We start from the raw sequence: 17,801 nt of genomic DNA, 5'->3' as shown, positions 1-17,801 counted from the left end.
TGTCAAAATCAATTTACATCTTCTGCATTCTTGTTTGGCATCCATCTAAATGTAAGGTATGTTTCAAAAGAAACTAGCACACAATAAAGAAGCAGTCTTGTGTTCACTAATTTGCCTTTACATCAGAAGTTAAATTAAAGAAGTACTTTGTAGATAAACATTTAACTTGGCTAACCATAAAGAAAAAAAAAACAAGCTCATTTTAATAAACTCATTTAAAGTTTAATGTGTCATTGTCAAAAGTTTATTTTAAAGTAATTTACAGTTAAAATTGACCAGAAACAAGATAGGAGAGTCAAGTTAAAGAGTTTGTGACAATTAGCAATCAAATTTGTGTAAAAAACTTTGCACCAATTTTTATTCTCTTTAGAATAATAACAAATATAGATATATTCTCTTAGGCTTTACTAAACAGAAGCAGCATAATGTACATTTAATGTACCAGAATGTAAACAACTAGTTTGCAAGAATATAAATTAACTATACAAAAAGATGTACCACATTGTAAAGAATATTAATTCATTTTTAATGTATTTAATATTTTCAAGTACTCATTTTAAAACTACAGCACTAAAATACAGTGAACTGGCACCTGAATTACAAAAGTTTTATACAGCAGTTGCTTTTTGTTGCATCTGAACAAGGTTCCTTTTACAAAATACTGTCAGAGTTTTCAAAGTGACTGAACATTAGTTCTGAATTAAGACTTGGTTGTAAACTTCAAAACTAGAAACCAGTATGACCTGTTGGTGGGTTCTAGAAAAGCTGGGGATGTGCCTCAATATTAACCCAAAGGCATCATCAAGATGAACTGGAAGGTGTGGAGAGGACATCTGTGTGGAAAGGAACGGAGAAACAAAGATTACGGTGTGATTAGGGATTTTTGCTGGAGAAACACCTCAAAGCATTTAGTAACTGGTAGAGATGCACCGAACCAATATCAGTATTAGTATTGGTACTGATATCGGGGGGAAATTCTTGATCAGGTATCCGTAGAGATGCACCGATATGATATTGGTATCGGTACAGATATCGGCAAAAATTCTTGATTGAGTATCGGTGACAATGTACAACGGAGCTTTAGGGCCAGTCTTAGGAAAAAAACTAATTAAAAGCCATAAAATTACGAGAATAAAGTCATAGTATTATGAGAATAAAGTTGAATAAAGTCTTAATATTGCAAGAATAAAGTCGTAGGAGTCTTTTGCAGCTCTCGTGTTTGTTTGTTTTTCCCACGAGTTGGATCCACAACGCAACCTATCAATGAACCCAGTAGGCGTGTCAGCAAATGACCAATCCAAAGCTAAATGAGTCGTAATATTATCTGAACTCAGACACATAAAGCAGGGTTTACCGCATTTTAACTGTTGTAAAATGAAGAATGTTGAGCATCTTGTTAAGTTATACTTTGGTATTGGTTTTACAAATAAGGAGATAGTTCATCTGTTAGCACATCAGCGTCAAGGTGCAGCTCTCTGCAAGCAAGGAGCATTTAGCTTCGGATTGGTTATTATCGTAATATTGATTTTATTCGACTTTATTCTCACAATTTTATGGCTTCAATTTTTTTGTTTTTGTTGTTCTTAGCGTGGCCCTAAAGCTCCGTCGTAACCATGTGACCAATCCATAAGGACAGAAGCTGATTGCTGTTTATTTTAAATACCTGTCAACCAAGCTAGTGAAGCTTTATTTATTATTTATTTATTATTAAGTTTATTTCTCTTATTTCAGCTCCTTTATTATTTATTCTACATTATATTTAGAATTCCTGAACCATTTGAAAGATTTGAAGTTTATTTTTTCATGTTTGACCAAAGTTGTCCACCTATTGTTTTTGTCAGTTTCAGTATCTTTATTATTATTATTTATTTTACATTTGATGTTATACTCATAATTGCAGTGACTGAACAAATTAAAGTTGTGTTGTTTTTCCATGTTTGACTAAGCTTGTGAATCTTTTGATGTGTTCAAATGTGCTGTACGGTGCAGTTTTCAATAAATTTGTAATTCAATACATTTATGTCTGCGTTTACAAAAATTAAGTAAATTCAGCACTGTTTTTCTGTATCAGATCGGTATTGAATCGATATCGACCAATACGAAACCTCAGATATCGGTATCAGAAGTGAAAAAAGTAGATCGGTGCATCCCTATAGTTACAGGACAAACAAGGTCATTTACTGCATCGTGCAGTCATAGCCATAGAAGTTTACCTTTTGATGCAGGTGGAGGTCGGGGAGGTTTCATTGTGCTGCTTTGTGCTAAAGTGTCCACAATCCATCTGAGTGCATTTGAACTGTACTCCATCTAAGAGAAATAAAAGAAGGTTTGATGCAAATCAAGTAACTTTTTTCCCCATACATCATCATGAAACGCAACTTATCAGGTTTTGATCAACATATACAAAACCTGTCTTTAACTATCAATAAAATAAAATAAAATAAATACATTTCAGGATGTCAGGGCCTTAGGATGAACTGTCATCTGTCTTTAACAAAGTTTTTACATAAAGCTTGTTAACCATTACATGGTCTCCCTCTGCTGGCGACTGATAATATCGTTTTATGTTCCCTACTCAGGTGAATTTGGTTTGTTCTGATTACAGAAATCAGTGATAATCTTCCCATGATGCCTCTTCCTCATTCGCACGCTGCTAAAATAACCTAAGCTAACTTTCTTCTAGAGTAATTTTCTAATAGATGTTTTGAGCATGTTCTTTTAGTTGTTGCTCTCACACTTCACACCAATCTCCTCTGCTCAGCTGACTAAACTTGTCTGGTATCAAAACTACCACCTGCTCTTTGGATCCCATTCTCTCTCCTCTCATCAAAAGTTGTCTCCCCATTGTCTCTTTTCTGATTACAAAAATCAACTCCTCACTTATTTCTGGATCTGTTCCACAGTCTCTCAAGTTGGCAGACATCACCCCAATACTAAAAAAAAACATGGTCTTGACCCTGAAAACTTCATAAATTTCCGGCCTATATCCAATCTTCCCTTTCTGTCTAAAATTTTAAAGCGAGTCATAGCTGATCAACTTCAGACCCACCTCAAATCCAATAGCTTGTTTGAACCATTCCAGTCCAGTTTACATCCAAAACACAGTGCCAAAACAGCTCTTCTCAAAGTTACCAACAATCTTTTCCTTTCCTCTGATTCTGGCCAGCTCAGTATCCTCAACCTTCTGGACCTCACTGCAGCTTTTGACACCGTTAGTCCTTCCGTCTTCCTGTCCCGTCTCAAGTCCAACCTGAACATCACTGGCTCCGCTCTGTCCTGGTTTCAGTCCTACCTCACAGACCGGCAACAGTTTCTTCACATCAACTGCTGCTCCTCCTCCATAACCCCTCTATCCCAGGGTGTTCCCCAAGGTTCAGTGCTTGGTCCTCTCCTTTTCATCCTTTACATCCTCCCCCTTGGTGATATCATCCACCGTCATGGCCTCCATTGTCACTGCTATGCTGATGACATACAGATTTACATTTCTACTACATCCATAAACCCCAACATCCACTCCGCCCTCACCCATTGCTTTACTGACACCAAAATCTGGATGAAGCACAATTTTCTCAAATTAAATACTGACAAAACTGATACTCGTCATTGGTCCAAACACTGTTACAAAGTCCACTCAAAACTTCTGCCTCAACTTTGACAACATCGCTCTCACTCCATCACCACTCATTCGTAATCTTGGTATTCTTCTCGACTCCACTCTTTTATTCGAAACACGTCAGAGAACTCGAACTGCATTCTTCCATCTCAAAAACATAGCACGACTTCGCCCATCACTCACTTTCTCCACTGCTGAAATCCTAATCCATGCCTTTGTCACATCCAGAATCAACTATTGCAGTAGCAATCTGTATGGTACACCATCCAATACTCTCAACAAACTGCAATATATTCAAAACTCTGCTGCCCGCCTTCTCACCCACATCCGCTCCCGTGAACATCACTCCTGTCCTGCAGAAACTCCATTGGCTCCCCATCCCTCAGCGCATCCATTTCAAGATCCTCCTCATCACATTCAAAGCCCTCCATAACCTGGCCCCTCCATACCTGACCCACCTACTCCATCACTATCACTACACTACTTCTCGTTCCCTCCGCTCCTCTGATGCCAACCTTCTGTCTCTCCCCTGTAGGACCAAGCTCTGAACCTGGGGAGACAGAGCCTTCTCCATCGCTGCCCCCACCCTCTGGAACTCACTGTCCCAAAAGCTTCGTGTCTGCTCCGATATCTCCACTTTTAAGAAAGAACTCGAAACCCACCTGTTTAAAATTGCTTTTAATGTTTAAGTTTGCCCTTTTTAAATGTTTTACTGTGTTTTTATGTGGTATGCATTGTTGATTTTATTTTTTATTTTTTACTCATGTAAAGCGTCTGAGTATTTAGAAAAGCGCTATACAAATAAAATGTATTATTATTATTATTTATGTTTAGAATATTACACACACAAAATGTGAGTTTAATTTAAAAATATATCTGCAATAGATTTTGTATTGTCAAATCAAAGCATTGAAACTTCCCTAAAGTTTCAAGAACATTGGGTGGCACGCGTAAAGAGTGAGGTTGACACATTTCAGATTACTAGTCCTCATCATGGCATACTTAATGTTTACCTCATTCTCCAGAGCTTTAAGCCTGTGGTCAAACTCTTTGATTTCAGACAACTGTTTCATAACACCATTTAACCTGGGAAAAAAGGGGATAGCAGACATTTATTCCTCTTTTTTCCTCATGAAGATTCCAGCTGCTGTGGTATAACTTGGAGAGCTCACTTGTCAGACATCCGTTTGAGTTTTTCAGAGTCGCTGCTTTTTTGGATTTTGTTTTGAGCAGTCAGGAAGTCCTCTTTCTGGATGGTTTCCCACGTCGTTAATCTGTTCGCTTCTTTCCCTCTCAAATGCAAAACTAATAAAAAAAAAAAAATCAATAATATTGTCCAACTCTTAAGTGTTAGCTGAACAACACAAAACAAAACACCCTGATGCATGCTCAATAATCCAGGTAGAAAAATCTAAAAAAGTTAAATCTGGTCCTCTGGACATTCAAACAAAACAAAACAAAGCAAAACAACAAAAAAATGTAGAAACGTTTCGTCTCTCATCCGAGAGACTTCCTCAGTCTGAGGAGATGTATTCAGCTCAGTCTCTTAAATAGCACCGTCTCAGAGTGGATCAACCAGTTTTGCTGCTGACAACCAAAACCAGCTGATCACATGCTCAAGAAGGACCATCAGCCTAACAATGGATCATTAGCACACTGATGGCTGTTTACTGTTCACAGAGGGCTGAGTGATACTAGCAATCACAGCATTGTAAGAGGGGGACAGTTGAACCCGGAGGCCTCCACCCCTGTTTAACGATGGACGGTTTCTTTTCACAAAGATGGCCTCCTTTACTCCTCTCTCAAACCATCGTTCCTCTCTGTCCAGGATGTGAACATCTTCATCCCTGAAAGAGTGACCGCTGGCCTGGAGATGAGTGTAGACCGCAGAGTCCTGGCCTGATGATGTTGATCTTCTGTGCTGGGCCATCCTTTTGGCCAGTGGCTGTTTAGTTTCCCCGATGTAAGACTGATCACCCTCCTGACACTGAACAGCATACACAACATTACTCTGTTTGTGCCGGGGGACTGGATTTTTGGGATGAACCAGTCTTTGCCGTAATGTATTTTGGGGTTTAAAAGCCACTGGGATGTTATGTTTAGAAAATAAACGTCTCAGTTTCTCTGATACTCCCTCAACGTATGGAATGACCACTGGTCTGGGTCTGGGTTCCTCCTTTTCACCTGTTGGCTGACTGGAGTCCTGTTTGGGTTTCTTCTCTGCTTTCAGGAAGGCCCAGTTAGGATATCCACATTGCTCTAGAGCCTGTCTTGTGTGGGATTTCTCCTTCTGCCTGGCTCCTCAGCACCTCAGACTGAGGAAGTCTCTCGGATGAGAGACAAAACGTTTCTACATTTTTTTGTTATTTTTGCTTTGTTTGTTTTTTTGTATGTCCAGAGGACCAGGTTTAACTTTTTAAGACAAAACAAAACAGTAGAACTGGGAACAAAAAGGACAGGGAGATGGTGAGCATCAAGTCTATTCTGTTAGTTACTTGTAGTACTTGGGGGAGCCAGTAAGCACCCAACAAGAAGACTTGATCATTATATACAGTATAACTTTACAATTACTTTTGAAATAAACCTTTAGTCCAAATACTAACCAAACTGGTGGACCTTGACAGAGGGAACCTTGCGGATGATCCTCTTGATAAATAAGTTGATGTGAGAGATGATGATGAAGGGAGGAGCCAGTGAGGGCCGGGAGTGATACTGGACAATGAGGTTGTAGCGCTGGAACTTCCAGTAGATGTCACTGTTAGCCTGCACTTCAGTGAAGGTGTAGCTAGTGGACACAAAGATCATTAAATCTAAAGAATTGAGTCATTAAACATACAGGTGCTGGTCATAAAATTGGAATATCATGAAAAAGTTGATTTATTTCAGTAATTCCGTTCAAAAAGTGAAACTTGTATATTATATTCATTCATTACACACGGACTGATATATTTCAAATGTTTATTTCTTTTAATGTTGATGATTATAACTGACAACTAATGAAAACCCCAAATTCAGTATCTCAGAAAATTAGAATATTACTTAAGACCAAAATAAAAAAAGGATTTCTAGAAATGTTGGCCAACTGAAAAGTATGAACATGAAAAGTATGAGCATGTGCAGCATCAATACTTAGTTGTTGTTCCTTTTGCCTGGATTACTGCAGCAATGTGGTGTGGCATGGAGTCTATCAGTCTGTGGCACTGCTCAGGTGTTATGAGCCCAGGTTGCTCTGATAGTGGCCTTCAGCTCTTCTGAATTGTTGGGTCTGGCATATCACATCTTCCTTGTCACAATACCCCATAAATGTTCTGGCCAATTAAGAACAGGGATACCATGGTCCATAAACCAGGTACTGGTAGCTTTGACGCTGTGTGCAGGTGCCAAGTCCTGTTGGAAAATGAAATCTGCATCTCCATAAAGTTGGTCAGTAGCAGGAAGCATGAAGTGCTTTAAAACTTCCAGGTAGACGACTGTGTTGACCGTGGACCTCAGAAAACAGTGGACCAACACCAGCATGGCCCCCCAAACCATCACTGACTGTGGAAACTTGACACTGGAGCTCAAGCAACATGGGTTCTGTGCCTCTCCTCTCTTCCTCCAGACTCTGGGACATTGATTCCCAAAGGAAAGGCAAAACTTGCTTTCATCAGAGAAGATAACTTTGGACCACTCCGCAGCAGTCCAGTACTTTTTGTTTTTCGCTCAGTTGAGACACTTTTGACACTGTCTCTTGTTCAAGAGTGGCTTGACACAAGGAACACGACAGTTGAAACCCAAGTCTTTCATATGTCTGTGCGTGGTGGTTCTTGAAGCACTGACTCCAGCTGCAGTCCACTTTTTGTGAATCTCCCCCACATTTTGAAATGGGTTTTGTTTCACAATCCTCTCCAGGGTGCGGTTATCTCTATTGCTTGTGCACTTTTTTCTACCACATCGTATCCTTCCCTTCACCTCTTTATTAATGTGCTTGGACACAGAGCTCTGTGAACAGCCAGCCTCTTTAGCAATGACCTTTTGCATCTTTCCCTCCTTGTGCAAGGTGTTAATGGTCGTCTTTTGGACAACTGTCAAGTCAGCAGTCTTCCCCATGATCGTGTAGCCTGAACTAGACTGAGAGACCATTTAAAGGCCTTTGCAAGTGTTTTGAGTTAATTAGATGATTAGAGTGTGGCACCAAGTGTCATCAATATTGAACCTTCTCACAATATTCTAATTTTCTGAGATACTGAATTTGGGGTTTTCATTAGTTGTCACTTATAATCATCAATGTTAAAAGAAATAAACATTTTAAATATATTCGTCTGTGTGTAATGAAAGAATATAATACACAAGTTTCACTTTTTGAATGGAATTACTGAAATAAATCAAATTTTTCATGAAATTCTTATTTTATGACCAGCACCTGTAAGTGCATTGCTCTGCTGACCCCACCTACCTAAACATGGCAATGAGCAGGTTGATGAGGAGGATGTTTGTAACCAGGAGATAAATGACCAACAGAATGACCACTAGCCAGTTATTGTTCAGAGACCTGCATGGCTCTGCACCGTCTTCAATCAACGTTATGTTGTCTGTGCAGGTTAGATCCCACACTTTATCAACTGGAATTGGAAAAAAAGAGGCTAAATTAAAGACAAGTAATAATGTTTTCCATATTTAAATAAACAAGCAAATAATTAATGTATTATTTATTTATTAACCTTTATTTAACCAAAAAAATCCCATTGAGATAACAGTTCTCCTTTGCAAAAGAAGCTTGGACCTGAAGACAGTCTAATGTGCACATTTTTGTACTGTGGGAGGAAACCTGAGTACCCGGAGAAAACCCACGAATGCACGGAGAGAACATGCAAACTCCATACAGAAAGACCCCAGGCCAGAGCAGGATGAACCAAATATCTTCTTGTTGTGAGGCAACAGTGCTACCCACAGAGCCACTGTGCTGCCTTAATTAATGAGGTAATCTTTAAAATGTTGCAATGAATGTGCTGGATGTAAATAAAAGAAAGACAAAAAAAAGACTCATACCATCAACTTCCTCCACAGGAATCTGTCCATAGATGTGTAGGTAAGGTCTGTAGAAAACTCTGCGAAAAATGCGACTGAAGTTAGGATCGTAGGAGTAAAGCAAAGCCTGATTTGCTACTCCGTACGCCATGAGCCACACTCCCAGGAAGAAGAGGAAGAAGAAAACATCCTTTACCTGAACAGAAGAATTTATTTTCTCGTCATTTTGTTGTTAAAAAAAAAAGAAGGTACAATTAGAAAATAAAGTCAATATTTAAAATTTCTCACCATCTTGCCAACAATGATAATCTTTGGTCCCAGCTGTTTGTGAATAGCAAAAATGTGAAGGAGACGAAGTGTGAAGACCATGTAGTCCACACATAGAACATCACGTCCGAATTCATAAGACACCTTGAACATCCTAAAAGCACATTTAAGGTTAAATCAAATATATATTCAAACAATAGTGCCTAATAATCTCCTCGAAGATATATGCATGTTATTTTTTTGTTACACATATATATGCTTATAAAAAGATTCTGCACAACTGTCGCTGCTAAAAAGAAAAATTTACCTTTTTCAATGTTTGCCTAAAAATGATCAAAAACAACCTAAACTTTTTTTTATTGGAGAGGTTTGAGGACCTCCATGATCCTTGGGGCTCTGTTGATCAATGTAAGCTCATGATAGTCTTCTTTGGCAAATCAGTGCTGTGCTACTGTTAAAGTGGAAGCGCTGTGCTCGAGGTGGACAGTTGGACACAGATGCATGCTTCTGGAGCAACTCGTAAACACTGTTCACCTTTTCTCTGCCCAGCAGAGTCCTGGTGGTGGCTAACCAGCAGGTCAACAAAACAAGTAGATTTGAACCTTGAACCTCAGATGCCAAATTTCTAACTTCACTTGCTTCAATTCCGCCTCGTCTATGAAGAAAGTCTCATCCAGCGCCATTAATCCTTTATTATCATACACTACAGATTTAGTATATTTACCAAATGCAGCATTATGCAAAGAAAGGTGGAAAAAAAGAAAGAGCTACAACAGACTGCTTGCAGAAGCAGTGCTCTGCTCTCCTGGATCAAACCAGCAGCAGCTAGAGGATGAGAAAGATGATGAAGAAAGGTCAGAGTCATATTAAGAGACAAACAGTCTGTAAAAAGATATTTCAGACTCAGATTTGATTTGAATTTTTTTGTAATAATAACAATAATAATAAAATTTATCTGTAGAAAACATAGCTATGAGGTAGGGTGTTGGACTTTGACCGTGACAGGCAGTTACAATCTGGTGGGTCTTAATGTTGTAATGCTTTGCACTGACTCATCACCAAGCAGTCTTACTCAAATAAACATATTCTACATATATGGTTGGTTTTGTAAGCAGCTACAGAAACAGTGCTCTCTGATTTTCAAAATGAGGGAGGTGGAAGGAGGACCCTCCATAGAACAATAACAAAATGTTAATTGCTATGTATACAATTTGTTGATTTTAAATGCTTATTTTATAGACACTAAAGCATATACAATGTGGTATTACTATTCTTTGTTCTGTTGCTGCCTATTTGCTACAGAAACCAACCTGCTGAGTGCTGAATATTAAACATCTGCATCAGACAGCATATGGCTATTGATTTGAACTAGATAAAGATGCACAATGTTCAAGATGTGCATGTAATAAATCTCACACTACTAAGGCAGCCAGTGGTTCCATGCACCGGCACAATACCTAATAATAACAAAATAGAAGATCATCCCAAGGGATAGAAGTAACCAAAAACTTTGTGTGAGGTTGAGCAATGGCATCAAGACATAGACAGACTCGTATTTACTCATAGATTTTAGTCTGAAATCAAACTCCTGGAGAGGGGATAAACTTCCTCACCCTCTAAAATTGTACAGAGGGGAGGCATGTTGAGCCTTGTTTGAGCACAGGTGCCAAGCCACCTTGGACTAAATGTGATTAATTTTGTCGTGTCATCAAGTTTTGGGCGTTCCGATTTGGACACTCAGGTGAAGAGCAGAGGTGTCAGCTAACCACAGCATGGTACCCATCTTTAGATCTGGTAAAAGAGAAGAATGTCAGAAAGACCTGGTAGGAGAGGAATGAGAATGTCCAGAAGAGGGCTCTACACTTGACTTCTTCAGCTCATACCTGCAGGAGTTTTCTTGAAACCCAGGGAAGTGTGGGACAAAGTCTTAATGGGCCCTGCTCAGAATTTCTATCAGTGTTTGTTGGGGCGATTACCAGATGACCAGCTGGTGCACACCAAAGGTAAGGAAAGCTATCAAGGTGAAGGAGGAAGCTTTTAAGTTTTCTATTCTAGGAGTCTCCTCATGCTTCTCCACATTAAAATCAGTGAGCTGAAGTGTTTTATTAGGATGCCTCCCAATTGCCTCCTTTTAAAGTTTTCCATGCATGTTTTACAGGGAGGAAACCTGAACTGATAAGGAACACCTAGGAATACTCCAGAAGTAGCTGAAGAGCATTACAGAGGGAAAAAATAAATAAAAAATTCTACACTTGTTCTTGCAGAAGGCAGATGCCTTTTCTCTCCTTCCAGTTCTCCTCTTCCTACTGCTTTTTTGCCCTCTGTGTCTCGGAGCTCCTGTTACACACATTCCGAACGTCACCACTTGCTCTTGCTGAGGTCGGATGCTTTTCCCTACCCTCCCTCTCCGCTTTGCTTTGCTGCTCTGTCCGTCTGTCTGTGAAACTGCTTCTGAGCCTCTCTTGCATATCTTCCGAACCATAATTATAGACTTGTTTTGATCAGTTGGTCCCTCAACACAATTGATAACATTTCTTCAAAGAGAAGACAGGCTTTAGGTGAGCCGATTTGCCCTGTTGGCATGCACACAGCTGGATATCTCATCGACTTGAAGACTTGATGATGTGTCTATCTCTGCTGCCATTTGTGGATTTTAAGGACGCATATTTAATTAGATTTACGATAACTGGTTCCTGCTTTTTGGATTTGGCTGGTTGCTGATTTGATGTACAATCAAGGAAGTCATCGGTAGCAAATTTGGACCTAATCAGGCTGCTTGCCTTTATGATGGATTGGTTCATGTACCCTCGTGTACCTCGAGTACCCAGACTCAAATGCTTTGGGCAGAATGGATCAGATCTCTGGGATCTTACACAGGCACGTTCTATCGGTGTGGCCATGTAATTTGGACATTTCTGAACCGTTTGGACCAACACAGACTCAAGGTAGATGTCATTAAGTTCTGCCTGTCCTCAAAACAACTGTGTATTTATCTGTATTTAACGTTGTCCCTGGCCATGCCGCGACATTCCTCAAGAATGTTTACGGATCTCACCTGAGGGAACTGGTTGATTATTACATCCTTATCCAAACTCTTACAGTGTCCTCGAGTGCATCCTTGAACATTGTTCATCGCTCGCGTCATCTCCCCACTCCCCTCTGCGGAATATCTACGTCACTATGTGTTTGTATGTGCAAGGTGTTTTTTTAATATTCGAGTTTTTCTTCTCAGCCAAGAAGAAAAATTTAATAGGAATTTTTTTTGCCTCCAATTCCTACGTGTTCCAGTTTCACTACTTTTTGTCTGTCTACGCAGATCTCACTTGTAAATGAGTCTTCGAGGCTCAATGTGATTTATCTGTCTAAATAAAGGTTGAAAGAATTAATGAATGAAAAATACTATTATGGCTCTGGTGAGCTGGACTTTCAGCGCAATCGACAAAATCTTTTCAACAAAGCAACAGGGTCCTGGAGAGCCCGCATGTCCTGCTGAGGCTCAAGCTGCAGGACACGTCATGGATATGGGAGCTGATGTGTCTTTCCGTTTTGTCTCAGGAGGATGTCGAAGACATATAATTGGATTTATGATTAACAGGTTTCCTGCTTTTTGGAATCGGCTGGTTCCTGGTTTATCAACATACAAAGAAGATGGCTGCAGCTAATTTGGCACTTGTCAGGCTGCCTGCCTTGAAGGTTTGGCTTGTGCTGCGAGTACTCAAAATCAGCTGATTTATGAGCTAAACCGTAAGGTGGAAGAGATTTGTGAGAATCGCAGGCCACCTGCGGCTTCTAGAACTCGCCAGCATGTTGGAAACGACCTCGATGGAGGCTCATAGCACACTTCAGTGAAATGTCCACAAATCTGGCCATTTTGGATCAAAAGTACCAGCAGGACTCAAGACTGACAAGAAAAAAAGTCTGCCTAAAGAAACTCAACAATTATGGCTTATCTGAATCTGACTTGCTTGTTTTTGATAGTTGGTCTGCCTAGAAAGCAGGCCAACTATCAAATTTCTCCTGTGACATGGGTAAACTATGGAAAAGCTTTGTCTATCGCCTTTTCCCCTTTTCTATCTAAAAAGTATTCTGATAAAGAATAAGAGGCCGCGATCTTGTAGCAGCAGTAATGTGCACTCTGCCCATCTTTCGGACGACTGTATGAACATAACTGCACTGTATCTCGGTACAATGATAATAAAGCTTATTCTGATTCCGAATATTCAAGTTTTGCCCCAGGACTTGTTGCCTCCACCATCACGTATAGGGAAGCAAACAAAAGCAAACATGACAGATTATTCAAATTTTGATAAACGGAAAGTGTTGGTATGATTTTTCTTACAACTTATCTGTTTTATGTTTGTGTTCCATGTGTTTTAGTAAGTTTTGTTTACATATAGTCACTGAGAATAAAACATTCAGATAGGACAAAAAATATATATATTAGTTTTACTGCACAATGTTTTGTGAGGTAAATGATGTTCCTACCTGCTGATCAATCCAATGATGAACAGTGTTATGGCAATGAGGTCAAATTTATTCCACACATTCTGAATGTAGATTCTGAACCTTTGACGCCGGGTCATATTCCCTAAAAAGAATGTCTGGGAAAATAATTAATTATATTAAAAATGTGTCTACAAAAATATAATAGCAAAAATGCAAGAGATGTAGCAAAATTATTAATAGCAATTTTACAAGAGCAAGGATGTTCTCAAGAATGGCAAAATGTGTTGTAAAAATTGAACAACACTTGGTGTGTCTACTTATGTGTGTTTAATGACAGTAAATTACTAACATTGAATGATTTACATCCCCCAAAAGACTTAAAAAGAAGTAAATGCATCAGTCAAGACCAAACCAACCTCTCTCATTTCCTCACACACAATGGTGAACACCCAGAAGTACAGCATGCACTCTGTGATGGCTGGACCTGAGGGCGGTGGTGGCTTGAAGTCCATCAACAGAACGTACGCAAAAAGCCCGAGGAAGAGAAAGTACATCAGGACGTTTCCCAAAAACGCAGTGACAGGTGCAAACCAGAACTGACGCCAGCGTGACACTACGAACGGACGTTGTGGTGGTCTGTAGGGTTCAGGTATGCCTGCGTTAAAAGGGAGACCAGATGCTGAAACACAATATTGATGTCAGCATTTATGTTTTTCAGTGCCGACCTCTGAAACATTACCTTGGATGGTAGCAGTCACAGGAGTGGTAACTTCTTGTGAATCAGCATCACTGGTGCAACAAGAGATTTTCAGCAAATCAGCACACTTAAATGTGAAGCAATACGCCTCATTAAAAATGTCTCAACATTAAAATCACATGCTATGAACAAAAGAGAAAATATAGGAGGAAAAACATGCTTAATATCCACTAGTTACAATATTACATGTGCTTGATGTCAGCGAAAGAGAAGACGGTCGTTCCATAATGAATGTTAGCTGGTCTGTCTTCGTTAGGCTTCTCCTCCTCTTGTTGCTGCTCAAATTGCTCCCTATGTCACAAAATTTGAAAAAGAATTTAAAGAAAAAAGGTATTTTTATACCTTTGAAAAGTTAATGTCATACATTATCCTGCAAGTTTTACTTGAAGGAGATGAGGTTGGTGTAGCAAAGGAAAGGGCAGAAGAAAGTGAGCAGAAGTTTCCACACCTCTGTGTTCCTCTCCATGTCACCCCACCAGATTTGGGACAACAGGGACTGAAAGAGAAATTATTTTTGCTCTATTAAATCGTTTAATGAAGTAAGTAATAAAGTTGGAATGTATAAAAGCCAAAAAGAAACATCAAATACACACTGCTGAAGGTTTGTTAGATTTGAAATTATTGCTTCAAAGCTTTTGTGTTGCTGTTTTTACAAAAACAAATATAGCAATAAAACGTTCATATTACACAAAGTATTAAAGAAAAGTGTCATTCATCTGGACAATTTGTAAGTATATCCATCCATTATCTTTTACCCGCATCTTCCATTTTGGGTCACAGGGGTCGCTGGTGCCCATGTCCAGCAATCACAGTGCGAGGGGCGGGGTACACCCTGGATGGGTCACAAGTCCATCACAGGGACACAGAGACACTCGAGACAAACAACCATTCACTCTCTCACTCACACCTAGGGACTATTTAGAATTACCAATCAGCCTAACATACGTTATTGGTCTGTGGGAGGAAACTGGAGTACCCGGAGAAAACCCACGCATGCACGGAGAGAACATGCAAACTCCACCAAGAAAGGCACCTGGACTGGGATTTGAACCAGGGACCTGCTTGCTGAGAGGCAGCAGCTCTACCAGTTGTGCCACTGTGCTGCACAATTTGTAAGTATATTTTCAACACAAAAAATTAGCTTGTGTAAGACATGGCATTAGAAAAATATACAATAAATATTTATTTGTGTAGTATATAATGCAGTCATTTTTGACAGTCATTTAGGTTTCTCATCACTCTAGACAATACTGTGTGACAGCCTCTTATAAATTGTTTTAACATGAAACAATCCCATAGGCTAGATGAGTTTATTAGATTACAGCCGTCATCATCATGTTTCACTTCCGCCAAGATGCTAGTAAAGTGTAGGAGTGGCTCATCCTCCTACACCAGTACAGAGAGGTACATGCCAACTGTCGGTTCTGGATTCCCACTACAAAAGATTGATAGACCTTCAACCTTCCCACAGCCTAAATGTCAGGGGAGGCTTGCTGACTAATCTTTGCTCCAACAGACCTGACAGATCTTTTCTTATCTCATGTAAGCAGGGGTTAATTTGAGTCGGATCCTGCCGGAACAAGATCCGGGAACTCTCTCATTTTCACCGTGTGCATTCCGGCAACTGTTCGCTTGGATCCGGCAGCTCATATCTCCACCCATCAAAGTCCAAAGTCATCGCGCAACGAGAGATGTTGCCAATGTCTGTGGAGTGGATGTAACTGCTGCAGCAGGTGCACCAGCTTGCGCACACGCTGCTGCCAGCAGAGACGCTGATCGCATGTCCCGCGGGGATGAAGCGTCTTCGTCCACCTTCAGCTGTGTCTCAGAAACCAAAGCAGCGCAAACGAACATTTTAACGGCACAAACCGGCACAAACCAGCACAAACGTAGCACCACTCACTGTATTTACTAGAATGTTTGACGTGGGTAGGGTGTCAGCTTCACCTCGCTCAGCTGTGCGCCCTGAGACAGTGCATGTTTTATACACAGGAGCGTCTCCAGACAGCTCTGTGGAGCGCGCACAACTGCTAATGTGTCAGAACTCCTGCATACATTTCAAAGTTAATAAATAAAAAAAGCTTACAGTAAAAAAAATTTAAATACGAGTGAAATGTTTGATGTGTTTTATTCACATCATCACGTTTCAAAATTTGTCAAAATAACAGCAATCAAAATGTTGAAAAGACAGTCCAATTTATCATCTAAAGTAAATAGATGAATGGATTGCCTTTTACACACAGGCTTGCTGCTGTTGCTCTCTAAAATAGTAATTTCAAGTCAACCTTTATTTATACAGGTTGTTAGTCTCATTGAGCCTTGAGGACTCATTTACAAGAGAGACCTGTTTTTACTCAATTTAATCAAATGTTTACAGATGTTTAACAACCTGTTAAAATATATTAAAATTTCAGTGGCATTTTATTTCAAATCCTAGCGGCACATATTTACTTCCATAAAAATACACCAAAATGCAGGAAATGGCATTTCTTATTCCAAATTTTCTGGGGGAGGACCCCCCCACCCCCCACTCCCCAATCAGTTGGTTTACAAATTAAGCCCTGTGTGTAAATGCAGCAACTATCAACCTTCGCAGTCAAGTCAGAGCTTCAGCAAGCCAAAAATATAATATCACATTTTTAAAGCCAAACTAAACTAAACTAAACTTTGGACTCAGACACTGAGTTCTCTCTTCCATCCATGGATTGGAGCCAGCTTTAATTGTTTAGTTGGTCTAAAGGACATTTTGGAAATGCTAGCTAAAGCTAACTGTCAACAACACAAGACCAGAGATGGACTGAAGCTTTTCTGATAGGCAGCTGTGATAACCAAGAAGGTCTCCAGTGAGTTGCTGTCAAGGTTCAAACCTAGGACCTGCCAAGGACCACGTTCACTAATGAACCCCTCACAGACCAACAGTGAAAGATCATTTTAAATAGTCAGATTGCTCCATTTATTGACTTTGTGGCTATGGGTTTGTCCTTAATAATGACATTTTCTATTTACTTAAGAGCTGATAGACTCATTAGTAAAACACATATTTGTTTTATTTTCTTTCTATGTGCTGTAAATTTATTATATTTTTGTTGCCTTTCTTCTCTTATGATTTTAATAGTTTTACCAGAGTATATACTTCATATTTTAGTATCTGAACATCATTTTCAAAATTCAGTCAATCACCCTTTTCCATAAAGTTACTACAATTATTCATCCATGACGCATTTGGTCTTTTTTTTTTGCATGTAAATAAACCTAAAGTATCTTGTCCTTCATGTGAAATTCAGAGTCTTAATTATAAGAACCCCAAATTTTTTGCTTTTATTTAATTTTTAATTTTTAACAGAATTGTCATATTAGAAGTAAAAAGAGGGTTTCACTGTGGTGACACAGTGACATAGTTATGAAAACGAAAACAAACCTGCACTCCATCATGGCTGAAGAAAAGTCGGGCGTCAGCGCTCATGCCCATTTGTAGGCAGGTGGTCCCGCCCCAAACAGGAGATTTCCTAATCAGCAGCTTGAAGGAGCGACTTTCATTGTTGCGATAACAAGAGCTAAAGATATCTGAGATAAAGCAAAAAAAAAAACATGGAAGAAAGTATTGTTTGGCAGATAACTTTAAGCGTACAAAAATGCAATCCTCTACTTATAACACAGTAAATGTAAAATATATATATATATATATATATATATATATATATATATATATAT

General features: G+C 39.4%; 1 protein-coding gene across 1 annotated transcript in view; it reads right to left on the bottom strand.

The window, feature by feature from the left end:
• Positions 1–767: 767 nt before the first annotated feature.
• LOC119423477 (transient receptor potential cation channel subfamily M member 5) overlaps positions 768–17,801 on the bottom strand; it is a 29,509-nt gene continuing 12,475 nt past the window's right edge. Inside the window, exons 13-26 of the mRNA XM_037690875.1 lie at positions 17,509–17,654; positions 14,474–14,586; positions 14,277–14,381; positions 14,073–14,122; positions 13,750–13,988; positions 13,373–13,488; positions 8,909–9,041; positions 8,642–8,816; positions 8,049–8,214; positions 6,217–6,398; positions 4,786–4,918; positions 4,627–4,699; positions 2,214–2,307; positions 768–833 (exon numbers count right to left, since the gene is read on the bottom strand). Of these exons, the coding sequence (XP_037546803.1) occupies positions 802–833; positions 2,214–2,307; positions 4,627–4,699; positions 4,786–4,918; positions 6,217–6,398; positions 8,049–8,214; positions 8,642–8,816; positions 8,909–9,041; positions 13,373–13,488; positions 13,750–13,988; positions 14,073–14,122; positions 14,277–14,381; positions 14,474–14,586; positions 17,509–17,654 (1,757 nt within the window). The 3' untranslated portion in view covers positions 768–801. The remainder of the gene's footprint in view (positions 834–2,213; positions 2,308–4,626; positions 4,700–4,785; positions 4,919–6,216; positions 6,399–8,048; positions 8,215–8,641; positions 8,817–8,908; positions 9,042–13,372; positions 13,489–13,749; positions 13,989–14,072; positions 14,123–14,276; positions 14,382–14,473; positions 14,587–17,508; positions 17,655–17,801) is intronic.

The sequence above is a fragment of the Nematolebias whitei genome, chromosome 17 (assembly GCF_014905685.2).
Source record: "Nematolebias whitei isolate Nwh7 chromosome 17, NemWhi1, whole genome shotgun sequence".
In the NCBI taxonomy this organism is placed as follows: domain Eukaryota; kingdom Metazoa; phylum Chordata; class Actinopteri; order Cyprinodontiformes; family Rivulidae; genus Nematolebias; species Nematolebias whitei.
This window is presented reverse-complemented; position numbering and strand designations above follow the sequence as displayed.